Source organism: Taudactylus pleione, unplaced genomic scaffold (assembly GCF_031769625.1).
Source record: "Taudactylus pleione unplaced genomic scaffold, aTauple2 ptg000289l, whole genome shotgun sequence".
Taxonomy (NCBI): Eukaryota; Metazoa; Chordata; class Amphibia; order Anura; family Myobatrachidae; genus Taudactylus; species Taudactylus pleione.
In genome coordinates this window covers 2039701-2066312 of record NW_028284691.1, presented here as the reverse complement: position 1 = coordinate 2066312, position 26612 = coordinate 2039701, and the positions used below count along the sequence as shown (strand labels likewise).

General features: G+C 44.8%; 1 protein-coding gene across 1 annotated transcript in view; it reads left to right on the top strand.

The window, feature by feature from the left end:
- Positions 1-26612, top strand: part of LOC148511927 (inter-alpha-trypsin inhibitor heavy chain H3-like) — a 233322-nt gene that overhangs the window by 68549 nt on the left and 138161 nt on the right. The window contains exons 5-8 of the mRNA XM_088482493.1: positions 5088-5250; positions 6218-6328; positions 7814-7939; positions 20313-20429. Of these exons, the coding sequence (XP_088338619.1) occupies positions 5088-5250; positions 6218-6328; positions 7814-7939; positions 20313-20429 (517 nt within the window). The remainder of the gene's footprint in view (positions 1-5087; positions 5251-6217; positions 6329-7813; positions 7940-20312; positions 20430-26612) is intronic.

Genomic DNA, 26612 nt, shown 5'->3' with positions numbered 1-26612 from the left:
TGTAAATAATGTGGGACAGGTATGTGGAGGTGTAAATTATGTGTAACGTATGTGGAGGTGTAAATGATGTGGGACAGGAATGTGGAGGTGTAAATGATGTGTAACATGTATGCGGGGGTGTAAATGATGTGGGACAGGAATGTGGAGGTGTAAATGATGTGTAACATGTATGTGGAGGTGTAAATGATGTGGGACAGGAATGTGGAGGTGTAAATGATGTGTAACATGTATGTGGAGGTGTAATGATCTGGGACAGGAATGTGGAGGTATAAATCATGTGGTACAGGTATGTGGAGGTGTAAAAGATGTGGGATGGGTATGTGGGACAGGTGGTATGTGGAGGTGTAAATGATGTGGAACAGGTATGTGGACGTGTAAATTATGTGGGACATGTATGTGGAAATGTAATGATGGTGGACAGGAATGTGGAGGTGTAAATTATGTAGAAAGGGTATGTGGAGGTGTAATGATGTGGGATAGGTATGTGGAGGTGTAAATTATGTAGAACAGGTATGTGGGGGTGTAAATGATGTGGATCAGGTATGTGGAGGTGTAAATGATGTGGGACAGGTATGTGGAGGTGTAAATGATGTGGAACGGGTACGTGGAGGTGTAAATGATGTGGGATGGGTATGTGGAGGTGTAAATGATGTAGGGCAGGTATGTGGAGGTGTAAATTACACGGGACAGGTATGTGGAGGTGTAATGATGGTGGACAGGAATGTGGAGGTGTAAATGATGTGGGATAGGTATGTGGAGGTGTAAATGATGTGGAACAGGTATGTTGAGATGTAAAAATGTGGGATAGATATGTTGAGGTGTAAATGATGTGGGACAGGTATGTGGAGGTGTAAATGATGTGCAACGGGTACGTGGAGGTGTAACTGATGTGGGATAGGTATGTGGAGGTGTAAATGATGTAGGGCAGGTATGCAGAGGTGTAAATTATGTGGGACAGGTATGTGGAGGTGTAAGTGATGTGGGACAGGTATGTAGAGGTGTAAATTATAGGGAACATGTATGTTGAGTTGTAAATGATGTGGGACAGGTATGTGGTCATGTAAATGATGTGGGACAGGTGGTATGTGGAGGTGTAAATGATGTGCCACAGGAATGTGGAGGTGTAACTGATGTGGGATTGGTATGTGGAGGTGTAAATGATGTGGGACAGGTATGTGGAGGTGTAAATGATGTGGGACAGGTATGTGGAGGTGTAAATGATATGGGATGGATATGTGGAGGTGTAAATGATATAGGGCAGGTGTGTGGAGGTGTAATGATGGTGGACAGGAATGTGGAGGTGTAAATTATATGGAACGGGTATGTGGAGGTGTAATTATGTGGGATAGGTATGTGGAGGTGTAATGATGGTGGACAGGAATGTGGAGGTGTAAATTATGTGGAACGGGTATGTGGAGGTGTAATTATGTGGGATAGGTATGTGGAGGTGTAAATGATGTGGAACAGGTATGTTGAGATGTAAAAATGTGGGATAGGTATGTTGAGGTGTAAATGATGTGGGACAGGTATGTGGAGGTGTAAATGATGTGCAACGGGTACGTGGAGATGTAAATGATGTGAGATAGGTATGTGGAGGTGTAAATGATGTAGGGCAGGTATGTAGAGGTGTAAATTATAGGGAACAGGTATGATGAGTTGTAAATGATGTTGGACAGGTATGTGGACATGTAAATGATGTGGGACAGGTGGTATGCGGAGGTGTAAATGAAGTGGGACAGGAATGTGGAGGTGTAAATGATGTGTAACATGTATGTGGAGGTGTAATGATGTGGTACAGGAATGTGGAGGTGTCAATGATGCGGGACAGGTACGTGGAGGTGTAAATTATGTGTAACATGTATGTGGAGGTGTAATGATGTGGGACAGGAATGTGGAGGTATAAATCATGTGGTACAGGTATGTGGAGGTGTAAAAGATGTGGGATGGGTATGTGGGACAGGTGGTATGTGGAGGTGTAAATGATGTGCAATGGGTACGTGGAGATGTAAATGATGTGAGATAGGTATGTGAAGGTGTAAATGATGTAGGGCAGTTATGCAGAGGTGTAAATCATGTGGGACAGGTATGTGGAGGTGTAAGTGATGTGGGACAGGTATGTAGAGGTGTAAATTATAGGGGACAGGTATGTTGAGGTGTAAATGATGTGGGACAGGTATGTGGAGGTGTAAATTATGTGGGACAGGTGGTATGTGGAGGTGTAAATGATGTGCCACAGGATTGTGGAGGTGTAAATGATGTGGGATTTTATATGTGAAGGTGTAAATTATGTAGGACATGTATGTGGAGGTGTAATGATGTGGAGGTGTAAATGATGTGGGATCGGTTTGTGGAGGTGTAAATTATGTGGGACATGTGTTTGTGGAGGTGTAATGATGTAGGACAGGAATGTGGAGGTGTAAATTATGTGGGATAGGTATGTGGAGGTGTAATGATGTGGGATAAGTATGTGGAGGTGTAAAGTATGTGGGATAGGTATGTGGAGGTGTAATGATGTGGGATAGGTATGTGGAGGTGTAAATTATGTGGGACAGGTATGTGGAGGTGTAAATTATGGGGGGCAGGTATGTGGAGGTTTAAATGATGTGGGAGAATATGTTGAGGTGTAAATTATGTGGGACAGGAATGTAGAGGTGTAAATGATGTCGGACAGGTACGTAGAGGTGTAAATTATGTTGGACAGGTATGTGGAGGTGTAAATGATGTGGGAAGGGTATATGGGACAGGTATATGGAGGTGTAAATGATGCGGGACAGGTATGTTGAGGTGTAAATGATGTGGGACAGGTATGTTGAGGTATGTTGAGGTGTAAATGATGTGGGACAGGTATGTTGAGGTGTAAATGATGTAGGATGGGTACAGTATGTGGAGGTGTAAATGATGTGGGGCAGGTATTTGTAAATGATGTGGGACAGATATGTGGAGGTGTCATGATATGTGTCAGGAATGTGAAGGTTTAAATTACGTGGGGCAGGTATGTGGAGGTGTAATGATGTGGGACAGGTATGTGGAGGTGTAATGATGTGGGACAGGTATGTGGAGGTGTAAATGATGTGGGATGGGTATGTGGGACAGGTATGTGGAGGTGTAAATGATGTGGGACATGTATGTGGAGGTGTATTGATGTGGGACAGGAATGTGGCGATGTAAATGATCTGGATAGGTATGTGGAGATGTAATGATGTGTAAGTGTAAATGATGTGGGATTGGTATGTGGGACAGGTATGTGGAAGTGAGAATGATGTGGGATTGGTATGTGGAGGTGTTAATTATGTGGGACATGTATGTGGAGGTGTTATGATGTTGGAGAATATGTGGAGGTGTAAATACAGTGGGACAGGTATGTATAAATAATTTGAGACAGGTATGTGGAGGTGTAAATGATGTGGGACAGGTATGTGGAGGTGTAAATTATGTGGGACAGGAATGTAAAGGTGTAAATGATGTCGGACAGGTACGTTTAGGGGGAAATTATGTTGGACAGAGATGTGGAGGTGTAACTGTTGTAGGATGGGTATATGGGACAGGTATATGGAGGTGTAAATGATGCGGGACAGGTATTTTGAGGTGTAAATGATGTGGGACAGGTATGTTGAGGTGTAAATGATGTAGGATGGGTACAGTATGTGGAGGTGTAAATGATGTAGGACAGGTATTTGTAAATGATGTGGGACAGGTATGTGGAGGTGTCATGATGTGGGTCAGGAATGTGAAGGTTTAAATTACGTGGGGCAGGTATGTGGAGGTGTAATGATGTGGGACAGGTATGTGGAGGTGTAATGATGTGGGACAGGTATGTGGAGGTGTAAATGATGTGGGATGGGTATGTGGGACAGGTATGTGGAGGTGTAAATGATGTGGGACATGTATGTGGAGGTGTAATGATGTGGGGCAGCAATGTGGAGGTGTAAATGATGTGGGACAGGCATGTGGAGGTGTAAATTATGTGGGACAGGTATGTGGAGGTGTATTGATGTGGGGCAGGAATGTGGCGATGTAAATGATCTGGGATAGGTATGTGGAGGTGTAATGATGTGGAAGTATAAATGATGTGGGATTGGTATGTGGGACAGGTATGTGGAAGTGAGATGGATGTGGGATTGGTATGTGGAGGTGTTAATTATGTGGGACATGTATGTGGAGGTGTTATGATGTGGGAAAATATGTGGAGGTGTAAATACAGTGGGACAGGTATGTATAAATAATTTGAGACAGGTATGTGGAGGTGTAAATGATGTGGGACAGGTATGTGGAGGTGTAAATGATGTGGGACAGGTATGTGGAGGTGTAAATGATGTGGGGCAGGTATGTGGAGGTGTGAATGATGTGGAGCAGGTATGTGGAGGTGTAAATGATGGGGGACAGGTATGTGGAGGTGTAAATTATGTAGGACCGGTATGTGGAGGTGTAAATGATGTGGGACAGGTATGTGGAGGTGTTGTATTGATGGGAGAATGGTTTTTGAACTTGCAGATGAAAGAGGTAACACTATTTATTCAGACTTTTTACAAACTTGAATGAAAACACTGAAAAAAATCACTGTACAAGCATCTTCCTGTACACTAAAATGATAGAGAGGGTTTAATTTGATTAAAAATACCTGCTTGCTATAATTTTTCAACCATTATTAAAAGGTGCAAAATGACCACAAGTGGCCACAAGTTCCTTATGGCCACTGACAGCCTTCTATATGGTCCTGCTATCTTAGCTGACATTTTTTTGGGTTTCAGGATGGTTCCCCACTTTTTCATGATCTTCTCCCAGGTCTCATTTTGCACAAAATTTGTGCAACCTCTCTGCGAGTAACGCAAATTGGAATTTCTAAGTGGACCTAACTTTTCTCGGGAACGCGCATTAGTGCAAAGTGTGGGGGTTTCATGAAATAAACTCGCTTTTACAAACTTGCATATAATAGGATTTAGCCCATAGGGGTATATTTACTGAAGTGTGGGTATTAGAAGTGGAGTTGTTGCCCACAGCAACCAATCAGATTCTAGCTATTATCTTCTAGAAGGTGTTAGATAAATAATAAGTAGAATCTGAAAATAATATTGGGTTGTTTTACATAGGGCCTCTGGCAGAAAGACAGAGAAGTTTACTGTGTCAGTCAATGTGGCATCACAAAGTAAAGTTACCTTTGAGTTGGTATATGAAGAAATGCTGAAACGTCAATGTGGGAAATATGAAATGTTCATCAAAGTTCATCCAAAAACAATTGTCAAAACCTTTCAGGTACAGTATGTCCATTTTAAATTAAATTTACATGTTATCCATGTCATGTCAATATCCAATGGGTGGAAGTACTCTGAGTCACAAATCAAAAAAGAGCCACATTCTATAATACAGGTAAGGGATCCGGGGTGAAACCTGCATCTCTGAGCCTCATAGCACAGTTTAAGGAAGAGCCTGGCAATGGCTTTCCAGAAAACATGTTGGCTTCTTCAGAAGATGTGCAGGTTTGGTGCATGTAATGGACAAATGCATGCTCAGTAGGGGTGTGGTATATTTTTTCGACATTTATCATGTTGACATGTTCAGAATTTAGACATGATCAGAATGTTGACAAAGCATCACCAGTGGTCCAGTGGTGATTTACCTGGCATGGTGGGCCTGGCGGCTTCAGCGCTATCTTCAGAGTCCGGCAGTCAGCTGATGAGGACTTCCAGAGGATACAGCTGCATTTCTGAAGGTAAGTATATAGCTAATCCTAGCTCTTCACCTCCTCCCCTAGTGCCTAGCCTTAAACTCTCCTCCTGTATCCTAACCCTAGCCCTTCCCCTAGTGTCTAACCCTAAACTCCCCTCCTGTAGCCTAACCCTCTGTTGACGGTCCATGCAGAATGACGACATTTCACATGTCAACATTTCAGATGTTGACATAGTGAACATTCTGTACATGCCAACCTGTTCAATATCAACATTTTAACAATGTCAACATCATAACTGTCGGCATTATAAATGTCAACATTATAACTACATGGGCTCAGTAAAAGCCACTGCTATGCTTTTCTGAAAGTAGAACATGGGCTTTCATGGTGACCAAGCATTGCAGAGAGCTGAACACTTTGAGCTGATATATGTTACCTGCAGACCTACACAGATTAAGATTTTATTTTAATTGAAGTAAAAGGAGACCAATCATGGTAAATATAATGTTTATAATTAAATTACATTTTAATTTTCTGTATCTCACATTTCAGATTGAAGTAGATCTACATGAGCCACAAGGCATCAGCTTTCTAGATGCTCAAGCATCTTTTATAACAAATGACTTGCTGCCGGCTATCAAAAAATCCTTTTCTGGAGAAAAGGTAAAATCTTATGTACAGGAAGCAGAGCAAATAATTTCTTTTTAACCTGTTGGGAACTTTTTTCAAAGTCGCTTTTGTTATGTGTGTACAATAATTATGATACATCTAGTCTTGGGGCCTATTTTCTAAAGGAAATGTGCAGGATGTTCCCTGAAAACACATCTTTTTGGGTGATATCTGCAAATTTAAAGTAGTCCCAGAATGAACCTAGGGGTTTTTCGGCAGCAATAGCAGCCCTGATAGTTTTCTATGCTATTTATGAGATTTACCAAGCTTTGGAATGCAAAGCTCCGCAATGCATTAGCCATTGTAGCCTAAAGGCTACTTACCTCCACATTTACTGGGAGATATAAGGTATGGCCATTCACACATGCATGCTCTGCTGACCATACATGCACAGGAGCACAACTGGCACCTGAACAAGAAAGTAAAGTGATCTCATTAGCTATCACTTTACTTTTACGCATCGCAGGCGTGGCTCCTATCAGAGCCCCTGTCTCTGCGTGTATTTAATGTCACATCCTGGTGTTCTTTCATTTCTTATAGCCGTGATAAGCAGCAAACATAAATTATAGTTATTAGGTCTAAAACATGATTAATTAATAAATATGCCCCTTAGTCGTTAATTATTTACTTTCATTTGTAGTAATCTAGCCTCGCCAAGGTGCATATTCTCCCAATACTGATATTGTGATATCCTTGGTCAGACTTAGGCAATCTAACTATCTAGCTGCTGTCTATGCTATGGCTTGTAGAGTCCCAACTACTGGCGAGCATAAGGCTGTCTACCCATAATTGAAATCGGTGACAACCTTGCAAAAAATCTTACTATGACAAAGTAAACGGCAAGCTAAGTCTAATACACTTTACATGCTACTGTATGGTTTTATCTAACTCTAATACTTATTACTGACCTCATATTTTGTTTAGTATCACAGTGACATTAACGAATATGCCGCAGATATTTAAAATAACTTAACTCTCCAACAAGGTCCAGCGATGTTGCCCTCCTCGTTATGTCCTTTGCTGTGTTGCCAGTAGTGTAACGCTGTCAGCGATGGGCTAATGACTAATGCACATGAGACCTGGAGCACGGAGCATGCACCTTACGTTTCAACCCAGCAGGGACTCTGCAAGGCTTGGAAGGCTTTCCTGATGTCTGAAAAGACCTTTCTGGCTCCCCATTATCAACAATAGGGACTGCACCACTTACGCCATTGTACTGTAAGTGGTACAGTCACAAACAGCAGTAATCTCTTTACTAAATGTCAGAAAACACCTTTAGCGGGTGCTGACAAGTGCTTAAATGGAGACCAAATTATTTCATTATGGTTTTGATATCAATCAGAAAAAATACAAATTATTCCAGCGCCTGAGACCAATGGTGAAATCGCCTGCTGCAGTAATTAAATAATAATTTAATGATGGTTTTGATATCATTCACAATAAAAGTAGGTGATGGAGTTATTTCTTTTTTTGTTTTAGGGCCATGTTTCTTTTAAACCCACAATAGATCAGCAACGATCCTGTGCTAATTGTTCAACTACACTACTGAATGGGGATTTTACTGTGACTTATAATGTTAATAGAGAATCTCCGGGAAACATACAGGTGAGGTTATTTCTTTGCAGGAGTTTCCATAAAAATACAAACAAATGTAATTCATAAAGTAGAACTCATACAAATCAGGCTTGCCGACAACCTGGCTGCCTCTTCCGACAGAGGCAGCCAGCTTGGCACAGCAAAGGGGTGTGACACAATGCTGAGATTACCTGCACTGTGCAGCCAGGGGCCAAGCCACGATGACGCGATTCAGTGCGTATCACGTCAACACTTCCCCCCGGCCACCTATGCAAGGTGAAAGCAGTCGCCAGCGGGGGGGCGCGGGCAGGTGGAGCTGGCCGAGAGAGTTGCCCACTCTCCCAGGGCGCCGGGAACTACACCCGATTTTTGGGAGGCTCCCGACCATTTCAGGAAAGTAGGCAAGTATGATACAAATATATTATTTTTCTCATGATAAGAAAGTCAGTCTCTGACACTGAAAGTGGTAATAGATGACATTTAGGGGTCTAATCAAGATGTTAATTATTGACACGCCGCTGACGCCGGAGCAATTCATCTTTGCTCCGGCACTGAGACAGCTGATTTGAAAATCAGCTGTACCGGCGAGCGGCTTCACTGCTCCTTTCGCGACCCAGGACTCCTTCACATAGGGAAGGAGCGGGTGGCGGTAGCAAACTCCATCTGAAGATGATGAATGCTACCGCAATCAAGCTCTGAAAAAATAATATTTTCGGAGCTTGATGTATTCTGTCCCCATACTAGTGTATGGGGTCAGCGGGCCATTCCAAAAGAGGAAGGTAAGTAGGAGATATCTGTGATATCTCCTGCTTTACCTTCCTGATGAATGGCCCGAGCCAGGGGCAGAACTATGGGAGACAATGGAGGCACCTGCCGCCGGGCTCCAGCTCTGAAGGGGCACCTCCTCCATTGTCCACAACATATTCATCCCACTTAGGGCTGTAACTGTGTACCCGGAGTGTACCGTCATGGCCACCCAATACATGGCACCCCTTCCCGACACCTGAGAAGCAACCATACACTGGTGGAGAGCTCCATGTCAGACCATCAGCTGCTGCCTTCGTCTATCTTTTGCCTGTCAGCATGCAAATTGCTACATTATAGTGTCAGCGGCTGTGATTATAACTTGCCTCCGGGTGTCTGGGATGAACTTATGCCACTGGCCCGAAACACTTAACTCTTATAATTGCAAGTGAAAATGTGCATTTTCACCTGCTTTTGTAAAAATTAAGTAATGATGAATAGGCCCCCTGATTAAAATGATATGCAGCATGCCTGTATTCTGTGTGCATCTGCGGCTGTATCTGCATGCTAAACACTACGATAGTGTTACAGCCACTGACACTGTAAAGTAGCATTTCGCATGCAGATACACCCGCACTCACTCACGGAACATAGGCATGCTGCATATCATTTTAAACAGCAGAAGCTGCTTGTGCTATCTAGTTACATAGCTGTGCAAATATGCATTTGAAGGTAAAAAAACGCACAAAAAGCAGCTTGGCGCTACCGAGACACGCCATGCATGGCGCAACTAGAAGGGCTGTTTAACGCGCAAGGAGGCTAGATGTATGTGGACCCATCTGATGTAAAACTGCCATTTTGAAACATACTCAGGAAATTGGAAATTGAGATACAGTAAATAAAAAACAAAAGTGCAAAGAGTCACCATTTATTCTGCGCATAAATATATTAAATTTTTAGAATAATTGCTCTTTGAGGGGCTCATATAGAGTTGGACGTGTTTTGCACCCGGACGCTAGCAGGAAAAGACACACATATGGAACAAACAGATTTATGTGCATACATAGGACTGGATTCTGAGTCAGGCGGGTTTCTTAGCACAATTGCAAACAACAAATATTTGCATACAGCACATGCGCAGAAGCGTATCTCTGTCTTATTCTGAGTTGGACAGAACTTGGCCTGATCTGTCTATCTGTGAAATATGGCATTTTGGGGCAGGAACTGGACGGTGACAATATGATCGCATGTACCTTGTGGGAGTGTCATGGGAATGGCATGGGTAAAGTCAAAAGCTCCATGCACTTGAATAATCGGCTAAATATCCCTGTTTTAAAGAATACTATCCTCCCCTGATGCCCCCCCCCCTCTTTTTCTACCTGTTACTGTACTTCTGTCTTTCCTATACATATTCATGGTGCTAAGCACTTGGTTACTTGTGATTCATATAATAACTGTGCTGCCCCTCCTTCCCCTTCCCCGTTCATGTTACTGTCCTCCCATTCTATTACTTGGGACTAAGGACCTGATTCCGATCTGTTCACTAAAGCGCGATTGCTCGCAGCTGCTTCGAGAGAGAAAATGCTAATCTAGCGTTTGCTCGCATCTTTTGATGTACCCTTTAATTGCTTATGATGCGATTGCAATCAGTGTACAGCCACACCTTCTTTTTTTTAAGCTGCTGTTGCTGGAGTTTTCAAATTTAACGTCACCCAACTTTTGTATGTCTAATTATATATTATCTCTCTCTCTCTAAATATATACACATTAGGGGTGAGCGGGTTCAGATTTCTGAAATCCGAACCCCCCCGAGCCCCCCCGATCCGAGGCCGATCCGAGTCAGGCTCGACTTTTCCTGCCTGACTCGAATCTGAAATCGAGGCAAAACGTCATCATCCCGCCTTCCGGGTCTCGCAGGTTTTGGATCCTATATAAGGTACACACGTCGGCACCATTTTCTCACTCAGCTGTGGACAGTGAATAGGGAGGGTGGGAGTTAGGGCTGGCTGGGCTGTGTAGTGTAGTGTAGTGTAGTGCAGTGTAGTGTTGTGCTGCTGTTGTCCATAGGGGCTGTGTCCACTACTTCAATGTCCATAGGGGCTGGCTGGACTGTGTTGTGCAGTCAGTTGTCCATAGGGGCTGTGTCCACTCCAAAGTCCTGTGCAGTGTCCCAGTCCTAAAGGGGTGCTGTAGTGTTGTCCAGGGGGTGCTCTGTCCATCAGGGGTGCTCCCCCCAAGTGCAAAAAAAAATAATATTTTTTCTGTGTTTGTGAATTGTGTGCACTGTGGCTGCACGTGCATCAACAAAGGAGCAGCGCCAAGCGTGCGCCTGTGTCCCATAAGTAAAAGGCCGGCTGGCTTGTCCGTTAAAGGGTGCTGTAACCCCCAAAGGACACTATAAACAAAATAAAAAAATATATTTTTTTGTGTTTGTGAATTGTGTGCGCAGTAGCCGCACGTGCATCAACAAAGTAGTGCCAAGCGTGCGCCTGTGTCCCATAAATAAAGGGCCGGCTGGATTGACCGCTAAAGGGTGCTGTAACCCCCAAAGGGCACTCCAAACAAAATATTTTTTTTTTTTCTGTGTTTGTGAATTGTGTGCACTGTGGCTGCACGTGCATCAACAAAGGAGCAGCGCCAAGTGTGCGCCTGTGTCCCATAAGTAAAAGGCCGGCTGGCTTGTCCGTTAAAGGGTGTTGTAACCCCCAAAGGGCACTCCAAACAAAATAAAAAATATTTTTTTTGTGTGTTTGTGAATTGTGTGCGCAGTAGCCGCATGTGCATCAACAAAGTAGTGCCAAGCATGGGCCTGTGTCCCATAAATAAAGGGCCGGCTGGATTGACCGCTAAAGAGTGCTGTAACCCCCAAAGGGTACGCCAAACAAAATAAAATAATATATTTTTTTGTGTTTGTGAATTGTGTGCGCAGTAGCCGCATGTGCATCAACAAAGTAGTGCCAAGCGTGCGCCTGTGTACCATAAATAAAGGGCCAGCTGGATTGACCGCTAAAGGGTGCTGTAACCCCCAAAGGGCACTCCAAACAAAATAAAACATTTTTTCTGTGTTTGTGAATTGTGTGCACTGTGGCTGCACGTGCATCAACAAAGGAGCAGCGCCAAGCGTGCGCCTGTGTCCCATAAGTAAAGGGCCGGCTGGCTCATTTCTTAAAGGGTGGTGGAACCCACAAAGTGCACTAGTCTCCAACAAAAATAAAAAATTATTTTCTGTGTTTGTGTGCGCCTTAGCCGCACGTATATATAAATATAACATAAATGGAGGACCAAACTTTCTCCGATAAAAATAAAATAGGGAAAGATCAAAAACCACTTCCTCCTAGTGCTGAAGCTGCTGCCACTAGTCATGACATAGACAATAACATGCCATCAACGTCGTCTGCCAAGGCCGATGCCCAATGTCATAGTAGAGGGCACATACAATCCCAAATGACAAAGTTCAGGAAAATGACCTTGAAAAAAACATTTAAATCATCTGAGGAGAAACGTAAACTTGCCAATATGCCATTTACGACACGGAGTGGCAAGGAATGGCTAAGGTCTTTCCCTATGTTCATGACTAGTGGTTCAGCTTCACATGACAATGGAAGCCCTCCTCCCACTAAAAAAATCAAATGAGTTAAGCTGGCAAAAGCACAGCGAAGAACTCACAAATCCCCAAAGAGAGTCCAAGTGTGGTGGTGGTTGCGATGCCTGACCCTCCCAGCACTGGACGGGAAGAGCTGGCTCTTTCCACCATTTGCACGCCCCCTGCAAGTGCTGAAAGGAGCACCCACAGTCCACTTGCTGATATACAAATTGAAGTTGTCACTGTTGAAGTACAACAGGATGAGGATACTGGTGTAGCTGGCGCTGAGGAGGAAGTTGGCGAGGAGGATTCTGATGGTGATGTGGTATATTTAAATCAGGCTCCGGGGGAGACAGTTTTTGTCCGTGGGATGAAAAAGCCCATCACGGTCATGCCTGGGCAGAAGACCAAACATTCCATCTCTTTGGTCTGGCAATATTTCTATCCAAATCCGGACAACAACTGTCTTGCCATATGTACCATATGTAAAGGTGAAATAAGTAAGGGTAGGGACGTTAACCATCTAGGAACATCATCCCTTATATGGCACCTGCAGCGCGTTCATAAAAAGTTACTGTCAAGTTCAGAAACTTTGGCTAAAACCGTAAGCAGTCCAGGGACACCTAAATCCCGTTGTCCTGTTGTATCCAAGCGCCTGCAAACCACACCGTCAACTCGCTCCTCATCAATTTCCTCCTTAGTCAGGATCGGAAGTAGTCCTGCAGGCCATGTCACTGGCATGACTGACTCTCCTATCCGGGATTCCTCCGGAGGATCCTGCATTGCTACGCCTCCTGCTGCCACTGCTGCTGTTGCTGCTGCTGGGAGTCGTTGATCATCCCAGAGAGGAAGTAGGAACACCACTACTTTTACTAAACAATTGACCCTCCAACAGTCCTTAGCGAGGAGGATGAAGTACGACAGCAGTCATCCTGAAGCAAAACGTATAACTGAGGCCTTGACTGCTATATTGGTGTTAGACGTGCGTCCGGTATCCGCCATTAGTGCAGTGGGATTTAGACAATTGATGGAGGTAGTGTGTCCCAGTTTCCAAATCCCGTCTAGATTCCACTTCACTAGGCAGGCGATACCGAGACTGTACAGAAACGTCAGAAAGTGTCCTCAGTGTCCTGAAAAATGTGGTTGTACCCAATGTCCACTTAACCACGGACATGTGGACAAGTGGAACAGGGCAGACTAAGGACTATATGACTGTGACAGCCCACTGGGTAGATGTATCACCTTACGCAGCGACAGCAGCAGCGTCACCAGTAGCAGCATCTCAGAAACGCCAGTTCGTTCCAAGGCAGGCTATGCTGTGTATCACTGGTTTCAGTAAGAGGCACACCGCCGACAACCTCTTAGAGAAACTGAGAGAAATCATCGCCCAGTGGCTTACCCCACTTAGACTCTCCTGGGGATTTGTGATATCTGACAACACCACCAATATTGTGCGGTCATTACATCTGGGCAAATTCCAGCACATCCCATGTTTTGCTCACACAATAAACTTGGTGGTGCAGAATTTTCTGAAAAGCGACAGGGGCGTGCAGGAGACGCTTTGGGTGGCCCGTAAAATTTCTGGCCACTTTCGCCATTCAGCGACTGCGTGCCGAAGACTGGAGCACCAGCAAACACTCTTGAACCTGCCCCGCCATCACCTGAAGCAAGAGGTTGTGACGCGGTGGAACTCAACCCTCTATATGCTTCAGAGGATGGAGGAGCAGCAAAAGGCCATTCAAGCCTATGCATCCACCTATGACATAGGCAAAGGAGGGGGTATGCACCTGACTCAAGCGCAGTGGAGAATGATTTCCATGCTGTGCAAGGTTCTCCAGCCCTTCGAACTTGCCACACGTGAAGTCAGTTCAGACACTGCCAGCTTGAGTCAGGTCATTCGCCTCATCAGGCTTTTGCAGAAGCAGCTGGAGAAAGTGAAGGAGGAGCTAAGACGGAGCGATTCCGCTCGGCATGTGGGACTTGTGGATGAAGCCTTTCATTCGCTTTGCCAGGATTCCAGGGTGGTCAATCTGTTGAAATCAGACCACTACATTTTGGCCACCGTGCTCGATCCTAGGTTTAAAGCCTATGTGGTGTCTCTCTTTCTGGCCAACACAAGCCTGCAGAGGTGCAAAGACCTGCTGGTGAAAACACTGTCAGCTGAAGCAGAACGTGACACGTCAACAGCTCCTTCTTCATTTTCTCCCGCAACTGGGGCTGCCAGGAAAAAACTTAGGTATCCTAAGCAACCCGCTGGCGGTGATGCAGGGCAGGCAGGACCAAGTTTGGACATCTGGTCCAGACTGGAGGACCTGGCAACAATTTCTGACATGTCTACTGTCACTGCATATGATACTGTCACCATTGACAGAATGGTGGAGGATTACATCGGTGACAGCATCCAAGTAGGCATGTCAGACAGTCCGTACCTGTACTGGCAGGAAAAAGAGGCAATTTGGAGGCCCCTGTACAAACTGGCTCTATTTTACCTGAGTTGCCCCCCCTCCAGTGTGTACTCCGAAAGAGTGTTTAGTGCAGCCGGGAACCTTGTCAGCGAAAGGCGTAGCAGGTTGCTTCCACAAAATGTGGAGAAGATGATGTTCATAAAAATGAATTATCAGCTCTTCCAGGGAGACCAGCCTCCAGAACGTACAGAGAGACCTGTGGTGGTGGATTCCAGCGGGGACGAGTTAATATTCTGTGAGGATGAGGATGTACACAACACTGAAGAGGGTGAGGAATCGGTGGATGAGGAGGATGAGGACAACATCTTGCCTCTGTAGAGCCAGTTTGTGCAGGGACAGATTAATTGCCAGCTTGTTTTGTGGGGGCCCAAACGAACCAATCATTTCAGCCACAGTCGTGTGGCAGACCCTGGCACTGAAATGATTGGTTTGTTAAAGTGTGCATGTCTTGTTTATACAACATAAGGGTGGGTGGGAGGGCCCAAGGACAATTCCATCTTCCACCTCTTTTTTTACTTTGCATTTGCATTATGTACAGTTTGGGGCCTAGTTATTCAAACTGCCATCCTGTCTGCCACTGCAGTGCCACTCCTAGATGAGCCACGTGTTTGTGCCGCCCACTCGTATCGCTTAGCATAGTCATCCAGCTACCTCGGTGCAGCCTTTTGGACATAAAAACACTATTGTGAGGTGTGAGGTGTTCAGAATAGACTGGAAATGAGTGGAAATTAAGGTTATTGAGGTTAATAATAGCATAGGAGCATAAAAACCCACAAATTCTTTGATTTTAGCTGTTTTTATGTCTTTTTTACAAAAAAATACAGATCCAAAACACAAAACCCAGAACCCAAAACACGGAAGGGTGGGTTGGGCAAAACCAATCCAGATCCAAAACACGAAGAAAGATCCAGATCCAAAACCAAAACACGAAAAGTGGCCGGTGCACACTCCTAATACACATATATATATTTCAAATGTTGTGAAACAGAAGCGCTATCTAGTGTATAAGTTCCAAATCACATCAAAATCATGGTTCGCACATGAATTCCATTCTTTTCCAAAAAAGGACTCCAAAGAAAAATATATAAGTGTGTCTAATCACACAGAGAGGAAGTAAAAAAAAAAATATATGTATTATTAAATAATAAATTAATTTTGTGCAATGATGAAACACTTTCACCTAATTATTTATATGTATTTGTGCATATAAAGTGCACCAGTGCAATATCATATCACTGCTCCTGAAGAAGTCCTGCTACAGAGATAGCTGACTAAACGAGAGAAGTGTTTTTTCTTTTTTTCTCTCTGTTATATTGAACATTGAAAAAGACTTTATTGAAACTGATATTTTTTATTCTAGCGCTGTTCACCACTGTTTAAAAAAAAAAAATATATATATATATATATATATATATATTTATTTATATATACAGTGCTCGAAGTGAGAATTTAGAGGTGGGGGTATGGAAATTTGAATACCTCCCCAGCAGCACAATACGCACCCCTTCTTCCCCCCTGACCTGTGGACTGTCCTCCAGGGTCTCCTCAATGGGGAGCCTGTCTAGGCTGAATTATGGGTGGCTGAGGCTCCTGAATAGGAAAGAGTCACCGCAGCTGAGCGGCGTCTTACTTTTTCTGCATCCAGGAGCACCGATAGCAGAGCAGATGTCCTGCTCCTGAACCAGCTCGTCGGGTGAATTGACTTGTCAGGGATCCATGACGCTGGTAACTTTGGATGACTCGACCAGTGCATATCGGCTGTCACTCAAAAGAAAGGACGGCTCTTCAAATCCGGCGCTGGATGGAAGCCATTGTGAAGCTGCCACTTGGCAGCTTATCATTGGCTGGCAAGCCGAGATTAGCTCGTAGCCGCGCCAGAGGTAAGAGAGGCTTCCCTTTTCTTTATTGGCAGCTGGTCCGCGAGCCAGGATTGGCTGGCGGCCAGTGCCAACTTTAAACTGCAGTGCGGGACCCGATGCTCCCGGCTCCGTCGCAGCACTGACTGCCGCTTGTTGAAATGTGTCCCAAGCGGGACACATCTTACATAATGCTGCTGCTGTTCCTGCACTGGGATCCCAGTGCTGGTACAAAAAAAATTAAGTGGTGGCGGGAAGTGGCGGTATGTCATACCGCCGTATACCGCCCCACTTCGAGTACTGTATATATATATATTTAGATATAAAAAGTCCACAATCTGACACTCACTGGTACTTCTATTAACTGTAACGGGTGCCTTCCATATAACGCAGTCTCCTATCAGAAGGTGCGCTGTCACATACTCCAACATTCGGCGGCACTCCGTATAAATAAAGACTAGAAACACATAGCTATCATAGCGACGTTTCAGCGCCTTTAATCGGCACTTTTATCAAGCTTAGAAGAAGTCTTCTAAGCTTGATAAAAGCGCCGATTAAAGGCCACTTGCACCCCAGTTCTGGGAATGGCGAGTGCAGGTCTGCACCCCAAATCTAGGAGTGGCGAGTGCAGTGGATTTCTGACTTTGTTTATGCGGTTAATTTTTATTAACCTTTTGTGATCATAGCTTTCTCATGCACCCCATGTGCAAACTCGTTTATATTAACCTGTGTCAGCTGTCTTTTTGGTAGTGTGATAGAAGCTATGTCAGGTGACTGCCTTACCTTTAAAAGCCATTAGCTGGCAGGTGAGCTTTAAACCAGGTAACATTTTTTCAGTCTAAACTATATGATAGCAGCTACCAGGTTTCCATCAGTATGACGGATAGTGTAGGACCTGCAGAAAGTGGGGTCCCGTGATGTGGGCTGCGGGCTTAAATGCATTGATCAATCCATGAACCAAATCCCCATTATTTATTTACTTATTTATACATCATTGTGGGTGTTTAAACATGGTGAGTGCTGGGTTTTCTGTTTTTATTTATGGATATATATATATATATATATATATATTATTTTTCATATTTTGAAAATTTATTAAATTGCATTTTGAATGCGAGTAATGGCCTCCAGGTTTTGACGCACAGCTGTGCCAATGAGCATAAGCTCTCTCCTCAGCAACTGCAGCAGTGGCTCCTCTTGTGCAACTGAAATATAAATGGTAAAAAAATTAATTTATGAAGTATTTGTTGGTAACTCCTAACAGTTTATAACATCACCCACCCACCATAGCCATGAATATTTTGTATGTATTCCTTCGTCGGCTAATACTGCACAGTGTAGCACATTGCGTACTGTGGTTAATGCTACTTTCACATGGCATTATTTGCAGGTTCCTAAATTTGATATAGATTGCATTATGGCATCTGTGACATATGTACCTTCATCTCCTGGGCCCCGCACTTCTTGGGATGAAGCAGCCCAATTGGAGCTCCCTGAGGAGTGGTGGGGAGAGGCGGCTTCATGGGTGGGTGGGGAGGAGTGGTGGGGGGAGGTGGCTTCAGGGGTGGGTGGGGAGGAGTGGTGGGGGGAGGCGGCTTCAGGGGTGGGTGATGAGGAGTGGTGGGGGGAGGCAGCTTCAGGGGTGAGTGGGGAGGATGGTTGGCTGGAGGCGGATTCAGAGGTGATTGTGGAGGAAGGTTGGGGGGAGGCAGCTTCAGGGGTGGTGGGGAGGATGGTTGGGGGGAGGTATCTTGACATTGAATCGTGCCATCTGATGATCCAGCCACATTTGGAGGTGATGTGTTTGTTGGAGGTGGAGGAGGATCATCTGATGGCGGCACAGGCACACTTTCCTCGACCCACATCTGTAAATGTGTCCACATCTTCATTTTCTGATGCTATTCCTATACCAAATTCGGCCAGAAAATCGTGTATTTTTTATGTTGTAAAATATTTTTTACGTTTTGAAAAAATACTTATTTTCATTAATGAATACAACAAAAAAATTATGGCAAAAATGTTTGGATTATGAAATAAAAAAAACAAAAATTAAAAAAAAAACAAAGTCAGTCACTTGTCTTTTTCAAAAGCTTTTCTATCCTTCTTCAAAAAAATACAAACCACTAGATCTAATATGGAACTACAAATTCGGCCCCGACCTGGCACAGTATTGCTAATAAGGCATGTATTTACTATGGAATGGCATGCTGGGATGTGCAGTTCCACACCAGCTTGAAAGGAGTTTCCAAAAAAAACCAAACACTTTAAATACTACAAAAATCAATTTATCATGTATTTGTTTTTTTTTTAAAATAGGGGCAATTGTTAGGGAAGTAAACGGTTTTGGGTATTGGTATCTGTAAAAAATCACAATCACAAAGAAAAAGAGTAACCAGAAAAAAATAGAATAAAAAATATGCTAATTAACGCATCTACTTTGCAATTATTCAGTGCAATGAGTAGCACCTGTTACTCTATTATTTGCTTGCAGAAATCAGCAGAGTACAGAACCATCACCTGCTCACGCAGTGCTAGTGGTAGACCCTGGGCTCCCGCAATCAGGGCCGCCATCACAAATTTTGGGGCCCGGGACAGACCAAATAGGCAGGGCCCCCAGCCCCCATTATACAGAGCCTCACAGCAAACCCCCCCTCCCCTCCACCCAATGAGGGGCCCGCCCACTACTCCCCTGCCAAATTTACAATCAGTGACAAGCTCGGCCCTGGGGGTCTGCTCCTACCAGCGGGCAGCTGTGCCTGCCCGCGCCCACTACTATATCCCCTCCTTACCTCTCACTGATGGGGGTCCGCAGCCGCCCACGCCCACTGCTATGTCCTCTAACTATCTCTCCAATCGCCCGCCGCTGCTGCCGTGTAATGGCTTGCTGTGGGAGGCAGGCAGAGAAGATGCTCCCGGCTGCTCGATTGTGTTATAGGCTAGCAGCATAGAGCAGGCTGGGAGCATCCACTCTGCCTGCCTCCCACAGCCAGCCATATACACAGCAGCAGTGGCGGGCGATTGGAGAGATAGTTAGAGGACATAGCAGTGGGCGTGGGTGGCTGCGGATCCCCAGCCGAGCCTGTCAGTAAATGTAAGTTTGTCAGACGGGAAGTAGTGGACAGGCGGAGCGGGCGGGCCCCCAGAGTGTCCGGGCCCGGGACTCCAGGCCCGGCAGTCCCCCCCTGATGGCGGCCCTGCCCGCAAGCATTGCGAGTACTTCCATCGAAATAGATGCGAAATGACGTGTACAATGACGCTATCTTTTAATTATGGATGCCCTTAAAACACCGTTTTGACAGACAGGCACGGCTGCGTTCAGTCCACCACTTCCCGTTCATAAGCCTCCCACAAACGGCACTATCTGTCACTCAAAGTAGCGGGAAGTCTGTGTACTACGAGCGCACAATTCCCCATCGCTGAGACAGGCTTGCGCACACGCAATGCGACTTATACGCATGCACACTGAGCAACAATCGCCCCGCAGCGAGCGATCATACTTTAGAGAACGGCTCTGAATCAGGTCCTAAATTTATTAGTGTGAGCAGGCATTTTTTTGGCAATTCTATGTGTGATTTGAAAAACATGAGGTATACAGTTAGAGGACAAACCCCACATCTACCCTTCATTCCATACCTAATAATGTGTAGACATTGCACTGTATAAACTTTCACTAGTCTGGGCTAATGTAAAAATCTGTGCAATTTGTTTTCAGAACAAGATTTTAAATATGTTTGTTGTGGTTGTTCTTCTTTTAGATTGTGAATGGATATTTTGTTCACTTTTTCGCACCCTCTAAATTGACTGCGGTGCCAAAAAATGTAATTTACGTCATAGACAGAAGTGGATCAATGTCACACAGAAAAATGGAGCAGGTAAGATAAGCTACATGATTGGTACATTGGGCGTGATTCACTACAGATCGCAATATTGCATACGTACGAAGTTCAACTGTGATAGTATGCTAATCCATTGCGATAGCAATGCAAACTCAGCACAACATAAGGACACCCACTTTACCTTACACACATCCGTAATGTTTAGCAGAATAGCGAAACCATCGGTATAATCGAGTACCATCGCAGCCTCACGTACACTTGCACAAGCCCTGATCTTACTCAGAAATTGCTAACAACCATGCACGCTATGAGGCCTCACACTGCGTATTGTATCGCAGTGGCTAATTTACGCATGCCTCTACAACGGCACTGGCACGCCTGCGTTTCCCTGAACACCCCCGTCACCACCCACAAATGGTGCTTACTGTCAACCACTCTGCGAGGGGTCTGCGTAGCCTCTGCTATTGCAGTCCCGATCGCAATAGCTAGTTCGCACACTGCGATGCAAACATATGCGCAGAATGCAACAATCGGCAGATTGCATGCGTATTAGAAACTGCGATCCAAGCTGAATCAGCCCATTATTTGTAGTATGTTTGCTGTGATAGTGAACTCCAGGTGGCACAGAAATCTCTTTTTATATATTTTTAGCACTTGTGTATTATTCTGTATATTTGCATACAAAAGTGGAAAACGAGTGCCCAAATAATATTGATTTATTGTTCCTGCTATTTCTTAGTGTACAAAAGTACTAGGGGGGTCATTCAGACCCGGTCGTTAGCGCCGATTCGCTCGGACCGGGTGGATGGCCCCCCACAGAGCATGCGCACGCCAGCGACAGCGCCGGTCGTAGCGGGTCTCGATCCAAAGGGGGCGAGCTGTCGATGTTGATTGACAGCTCGCCCCGTTTGGAAGGCGGGCCGGGGGGTGGCAGCCCAAACGGAGACGTTCACGCCTACCATTTGGGGGCGGCCCCACTGACATCACTAGTGATGTCAGTGGAGAGCTTCCGGCTCTGACAAAGCCAGAAGCTCTCCGGGGCTTACGACAAGGGAGACCCTACCCTAGGGTCTCGTCGTAAGCCCCGATGGTTGCGATGGTCTCTGACCATCGCGACCATCACCGGAGCGGTCGTTAGAGCTGTGGGTGTTAACCCACAGCCTAACGACCGCAACAGAGGCGGCCGGTCAGGATGCAAGTGGCCTCCCAGTTTCTGAGCGACCGCTTGCATCCTCCGACCGCCTCTGAATGAGGCCCTAGATTATGATATTCTAAATAATTTGTTTATCTGAAAGGTGCTATCAGAGCAACATGGTATACAGTTTACACTACAGCACTGTAAACATAAAATTTACATGTACTTATGACTCTTATTTGACAGTACAGATTATTGTTGATATTACTGTTCAGGATATTTCACCATTTAGGAGCCAGATTGACACCTGTGTTGACAAGCAACACGTTTTTAAGAAGACCTCCGGCTGCCATGTTATTGACTAATACCCCTTTTACACCAGAGCAAAAACCTGTTTTTTTGCTGGGTCTACCAGGGTTGCAGCTCAGTGTAAAAGGGTCCCTGATAAATAACCCGGGTCAAGTGACCCGGCAATCCAACCCAAGTAGCTTCCAGGGTCGTACCCAGGATGGACCGTGGTATTGGTGCAGTGTAAATGGTGCAACCGGGGTTATCCGACCTGGGTCATACCTAAAATTAGCTGATTGGGGGTTGAGGAGCAGTCATCCCCCACTTTTTATGACCTCAAAAGTTTAGCAGGGCAGGCCCAGGTTCAGTGTGAACGGGGCTGACCTGGTAATAACCCAGATCCGTGGTGTTGTGTAAACGGTGTCTGACCTGGGTCTGACATGGGTAGGAACCATCTCTGAGAACCCAGGTCGGACCTGTTTTTTTGGTGTAAAAGAGGTATAAGTGAAGAGTTTTATGTTTTGTTTGAAATTGTGTCTGTCTGGAATTATTTACTATTACACTACCAATACAGTCCTATCTTGTAGGATATTTAAATGTATATTGCTAAAGCTACTGTACAGTTCTCCTTTCAACATTGTTTTTATTCTGTATATCTGTCAGTTATAACTCGCGTAACTATGCTACGACATATTTGCAATTTTGCATTTAATGATGATTTCACTTATGTGTTTGTTAGTAACCCTTACATTTTGTCACTATGTAATACCCTATTGGTAAAATTACTATGGGCCAGATTCAGACCCGCTCGCAAGCGTTATGGCTGGGCAGTGCGCACACGCCTCGTGCGCAAGCCCCAGACCGAGCGAGAAATCACTCGCTCCGGGACTCGCAACAAAATAGGGGGGCCGGCGATGTTGATCGACAGCTCGCCCCGTTTTGTAGGCGGGGAGGGGGGGTGGATGGCCCTGATTCAGAGCCGGATGCTCTGACAGAGCGCTAGCTCTGAATCAGGGCCGTCCCTCTGAGTTTAAGAGCGGCCTCCTGGCCGCTCGCATAGCTGTGGGTTACCACCCACAGCTATAGCGAGCGGCCAAAATGATGAGAGTCGCGATGGTCAATACTATCGCGACCATCAGGCTTGCGACGAGACCCTTGTGGTAGGGTCTCGTCTGCCGCAAGCCCTGGAGTGCTTTTGGCTCTATAAGAGCCAAAAACACTCCCACTGACATCACTAGTAATGTCAGTGGGGCCGTCCCCAGACGGTAGGCATTCCCATGGGAACGCCTCCGTCTGGGCAGCCACGCCCCTGGCACGCCCACCAAAGGGGGCGTGCTGTCACTCACCATCGACAACACGCCCTCTTTGGTGCGAGACCCATAACGACGACTTGGCCGTCGTTATTCGGGTCTCGCGCATGCGCACGACGGAGCCGCCTCCGTCGTGCGCATGTGCACTTGGCCAACATCGACCCGCTTGCGAGCGCTTGCGAGCGGGTCTGAATCAGGCCCTATGTACGCTGCTGCAGAACTTTGTGGCACCATATAAATAAATGCTAATAATAATAATTAAATTAGAGCTGGGTAATATTGGTGCAATATTCACTTAACCAGTATTCAGAACTGTAGGGTAATCACCGTGAATCAGAGCCCTAAATAATATACACAGAATGGTACTTTACTAGGAAAGTGAAATTTACAAACTTGAGCTTAAAAAATGCTGTTATTATGTAAGTTAAAAGGGGAAAAAAACATTATAAAGAGAAGTACTAGCTAATTCATTTATTGGAAGACAAATGATTATTTCACTATTTAGTTTTACAAATAATGCAGCAGTTGCATTTATTATTTAAGGGTAATCCCTGGCTCACTGCAGGTTATATTTGCCTAACATTTGGCTGCCTCCTCCTTGTGGTTGAGGCATTCCAGAGGTGGGCAGGTCTGGGGCAGTGACGATGAAATTGCGTCATCGTAGCTGCCCGCTTTGCAATGCCTCAATTACTAGCATTGTGAAGTGGGGGTGGAGCCACAATGATGCGGTTCAAAGCGTGACCCCAGCCTTCAGTAGACTTAACCCACCTTTCATGGCACCCACCTTTCATGGCATCCGGGAGCACCACAGATTGTCGGAACCCCCAGCCGTTCCGGCATGGTATGCAAGTATGCTTCAGGGCTTTTGGAAAGTTTGCTGCCACTTTCATATATTAGGAAGGAAGTTCACATTTGAAGATTTTGATTACTTGTTTGGAATCATATACAACACAGTACAAAAATATATATTTGCCTTCCTTTCCAGTAGCTAGACTCCAATTCTGACTTCAGATCGTTACAGAATGATCTGGCCTAAACATAGAATCTGTGGGAGGACATTCATTAAGGGAACAACAAATAAAAGAGTTGCAAGAGTTTGCTTGTTGCAGAATGGACTACAAACCATAGTTCACAATCAGCAAGAACAAATAACTATGTACTTTATAGGAAATGCTGCACAAATTTGATGTCCACACTAGATTTGGATGTTGATCTGGATTTTTTTTTTAATTGTTAAAACAGCTAAAATTATGTAAAATGGGCTTCTTTTTGTTCCTACAGCATTAGTAATCACAAAACACATTAATTTCCAGTCATTTCCAGACAAGTTTGACCACCTCACAGCTCACAATATTGTTTTCACCCATATTCTCAAAAGGCTGCACTGAGCTAACTGGCCAAACTACAAAACAACATGAAGTCGCCAGTAAAGTACAGTAATATGCACTGCCTGTCAAACACACACACAATCTTGGCAAAGTCCATAATGAAAGTGGTACATAATGGAATTGTATTTCTGTATTTCAACCCAGGGGTGACGAGAGGGGGGGGGCAGGTACTAAATATTTTTGGAGGTGCCCAGCAGGGGCCCAGGTTCAATGCACAGTGCTTCTGCCTGGTGCTGCAAATAGTATTTATTTATTTTTTTATTTCCTAATGAGGCGTTGCCATGCCTCACACAATTAGGCCATGCCCCCATCAGTACCCGAGCCCGTGGCAGCTCTTGGCATCCCTGTTTCCACCCACCCTTATTTGGTTTATTAAAAATGACATGCACAGTTTAACAAACTAGGCACTTCAGCGAGAGGGACTGACACTTTTGTGGCTGAAGTGCTTAGTTTGTTTGGGCCCCCACAAAACAAGCTACAAATGGGCTTTAGGCAGTTAACAGTGTTGTCAATCATCTCTATAGTTCAAAGATATCATATCATCCTCATAAGTTGTTAACATCATCATCACACAATATTAGCTCATGCCCACTGGAATCCACCGTTACAGAGGTATTTGCACTTTGTTGTAATTGGCGGCAAATGTGGTTGTAGTTAATTTTTATGAACATCAGTTTTTTCACAATTTTACTAAGTAACCTTCTATGATGATCACACTCAAGGTTCTCAGCTGTGCTCAACACTGTTTCCGAGTACACACTGGAAGGTAGGCATCTTAAGTAAAGCAAGGCTAGTTGTACAAGGGTCCCCAAATTGCCTTTTTTCCCCATTATTCAAATGGACTGTGTGACATGCTAATTTGTACATTGTCTTAGAAATAATCCTCCACCATTCTATTGATGCTTACTGTACCTGACTGATGGCCTAATTCAGCAAGGATCGCAACTGCGATTATGCACACAATCGGCTGATTGTTGCATTCTGCACATGCATCGCAGTGCGTGTGCATGAAGGTCTCAATACGATCGGGACTATGCAGACCCATCACAGAGTGATTGACAGGAAGTACCATATGGAGGTGGTGACGGGGAGGTGGTCAGCGAAATGCAGGCATGCCAGTGCATTTGAACGCCGTTACAGGGGGCTCGCATAAATTATCCACTGCGATGCCATACGCAGCTTGTGTACTCACAGCGTGCGACAGGGTTAGCAATTCCTGAGTAAGGTCAGAGCTTGTGCAAGTTTGCATGAGACTGCGATTGTACTCCATGTTACCGATGCTTTTGCAGTCTTGCTAAGGATTACAGATTTGTGTAAGGTAAAGTGGGCATCCTTATGTTGTGCAGCAACGGCATTGTGATTGCAGTGGATTAGTATATATTCGCAGTGAGACTTCATGCGTAATCGCTATTGCAATCTCAGTTGCGGTCCGTAATGAATCAAGCCCAAAGTCACAATAGAGGTCTCAATAATTTAGGGCAATTTTTTTAATCCTGACCAGAAGTCATAATGATGTTTCACTCTAGTGCACTGAGTTGACTGTCGCTTACCCGGGAAGGATAACACATTATGCAATTTATTTTGGTCAAATGTCTTTGTTGTTTAGACACAGACAACACTGGCAATTGTTTGCATGCACTTGAAGATATAGGACTTTGAGAGAATCATTTTGTGGTGCAGATTAAGGGTGGGACACCACTGCACACAGAACAGTAATGTACACTGTGTCACTTGTCTCAACAAACAACTTCTTGAAATACATCTCTATTTTATACAAGGACTACAATAAAAAAAGTTAGAACCTGTTGATCTTCTCCTTTTCATTTTCATTTTAGTCAATTAAGGTATGAAAATACTCAGGAGAAATCGATCAATGACATTTTAGTAATCTTTAAGGAGTTTGTGCAGTTAAATTGCTTAAAGTTGAGTAATGTCAGTTTGGGTAACAGCACAGTAGAAGACTGGACTTCATCCAGTCAACTGGCAGAGGAGAATGGTTGTCAGACAAGAAGGACACCTGTAACAGTTCTCCATCAAATTACATCCTGTTAAAAATATAATTTCAGAGCTCTGCCAAAACCTGGACTCTAGGCTACAC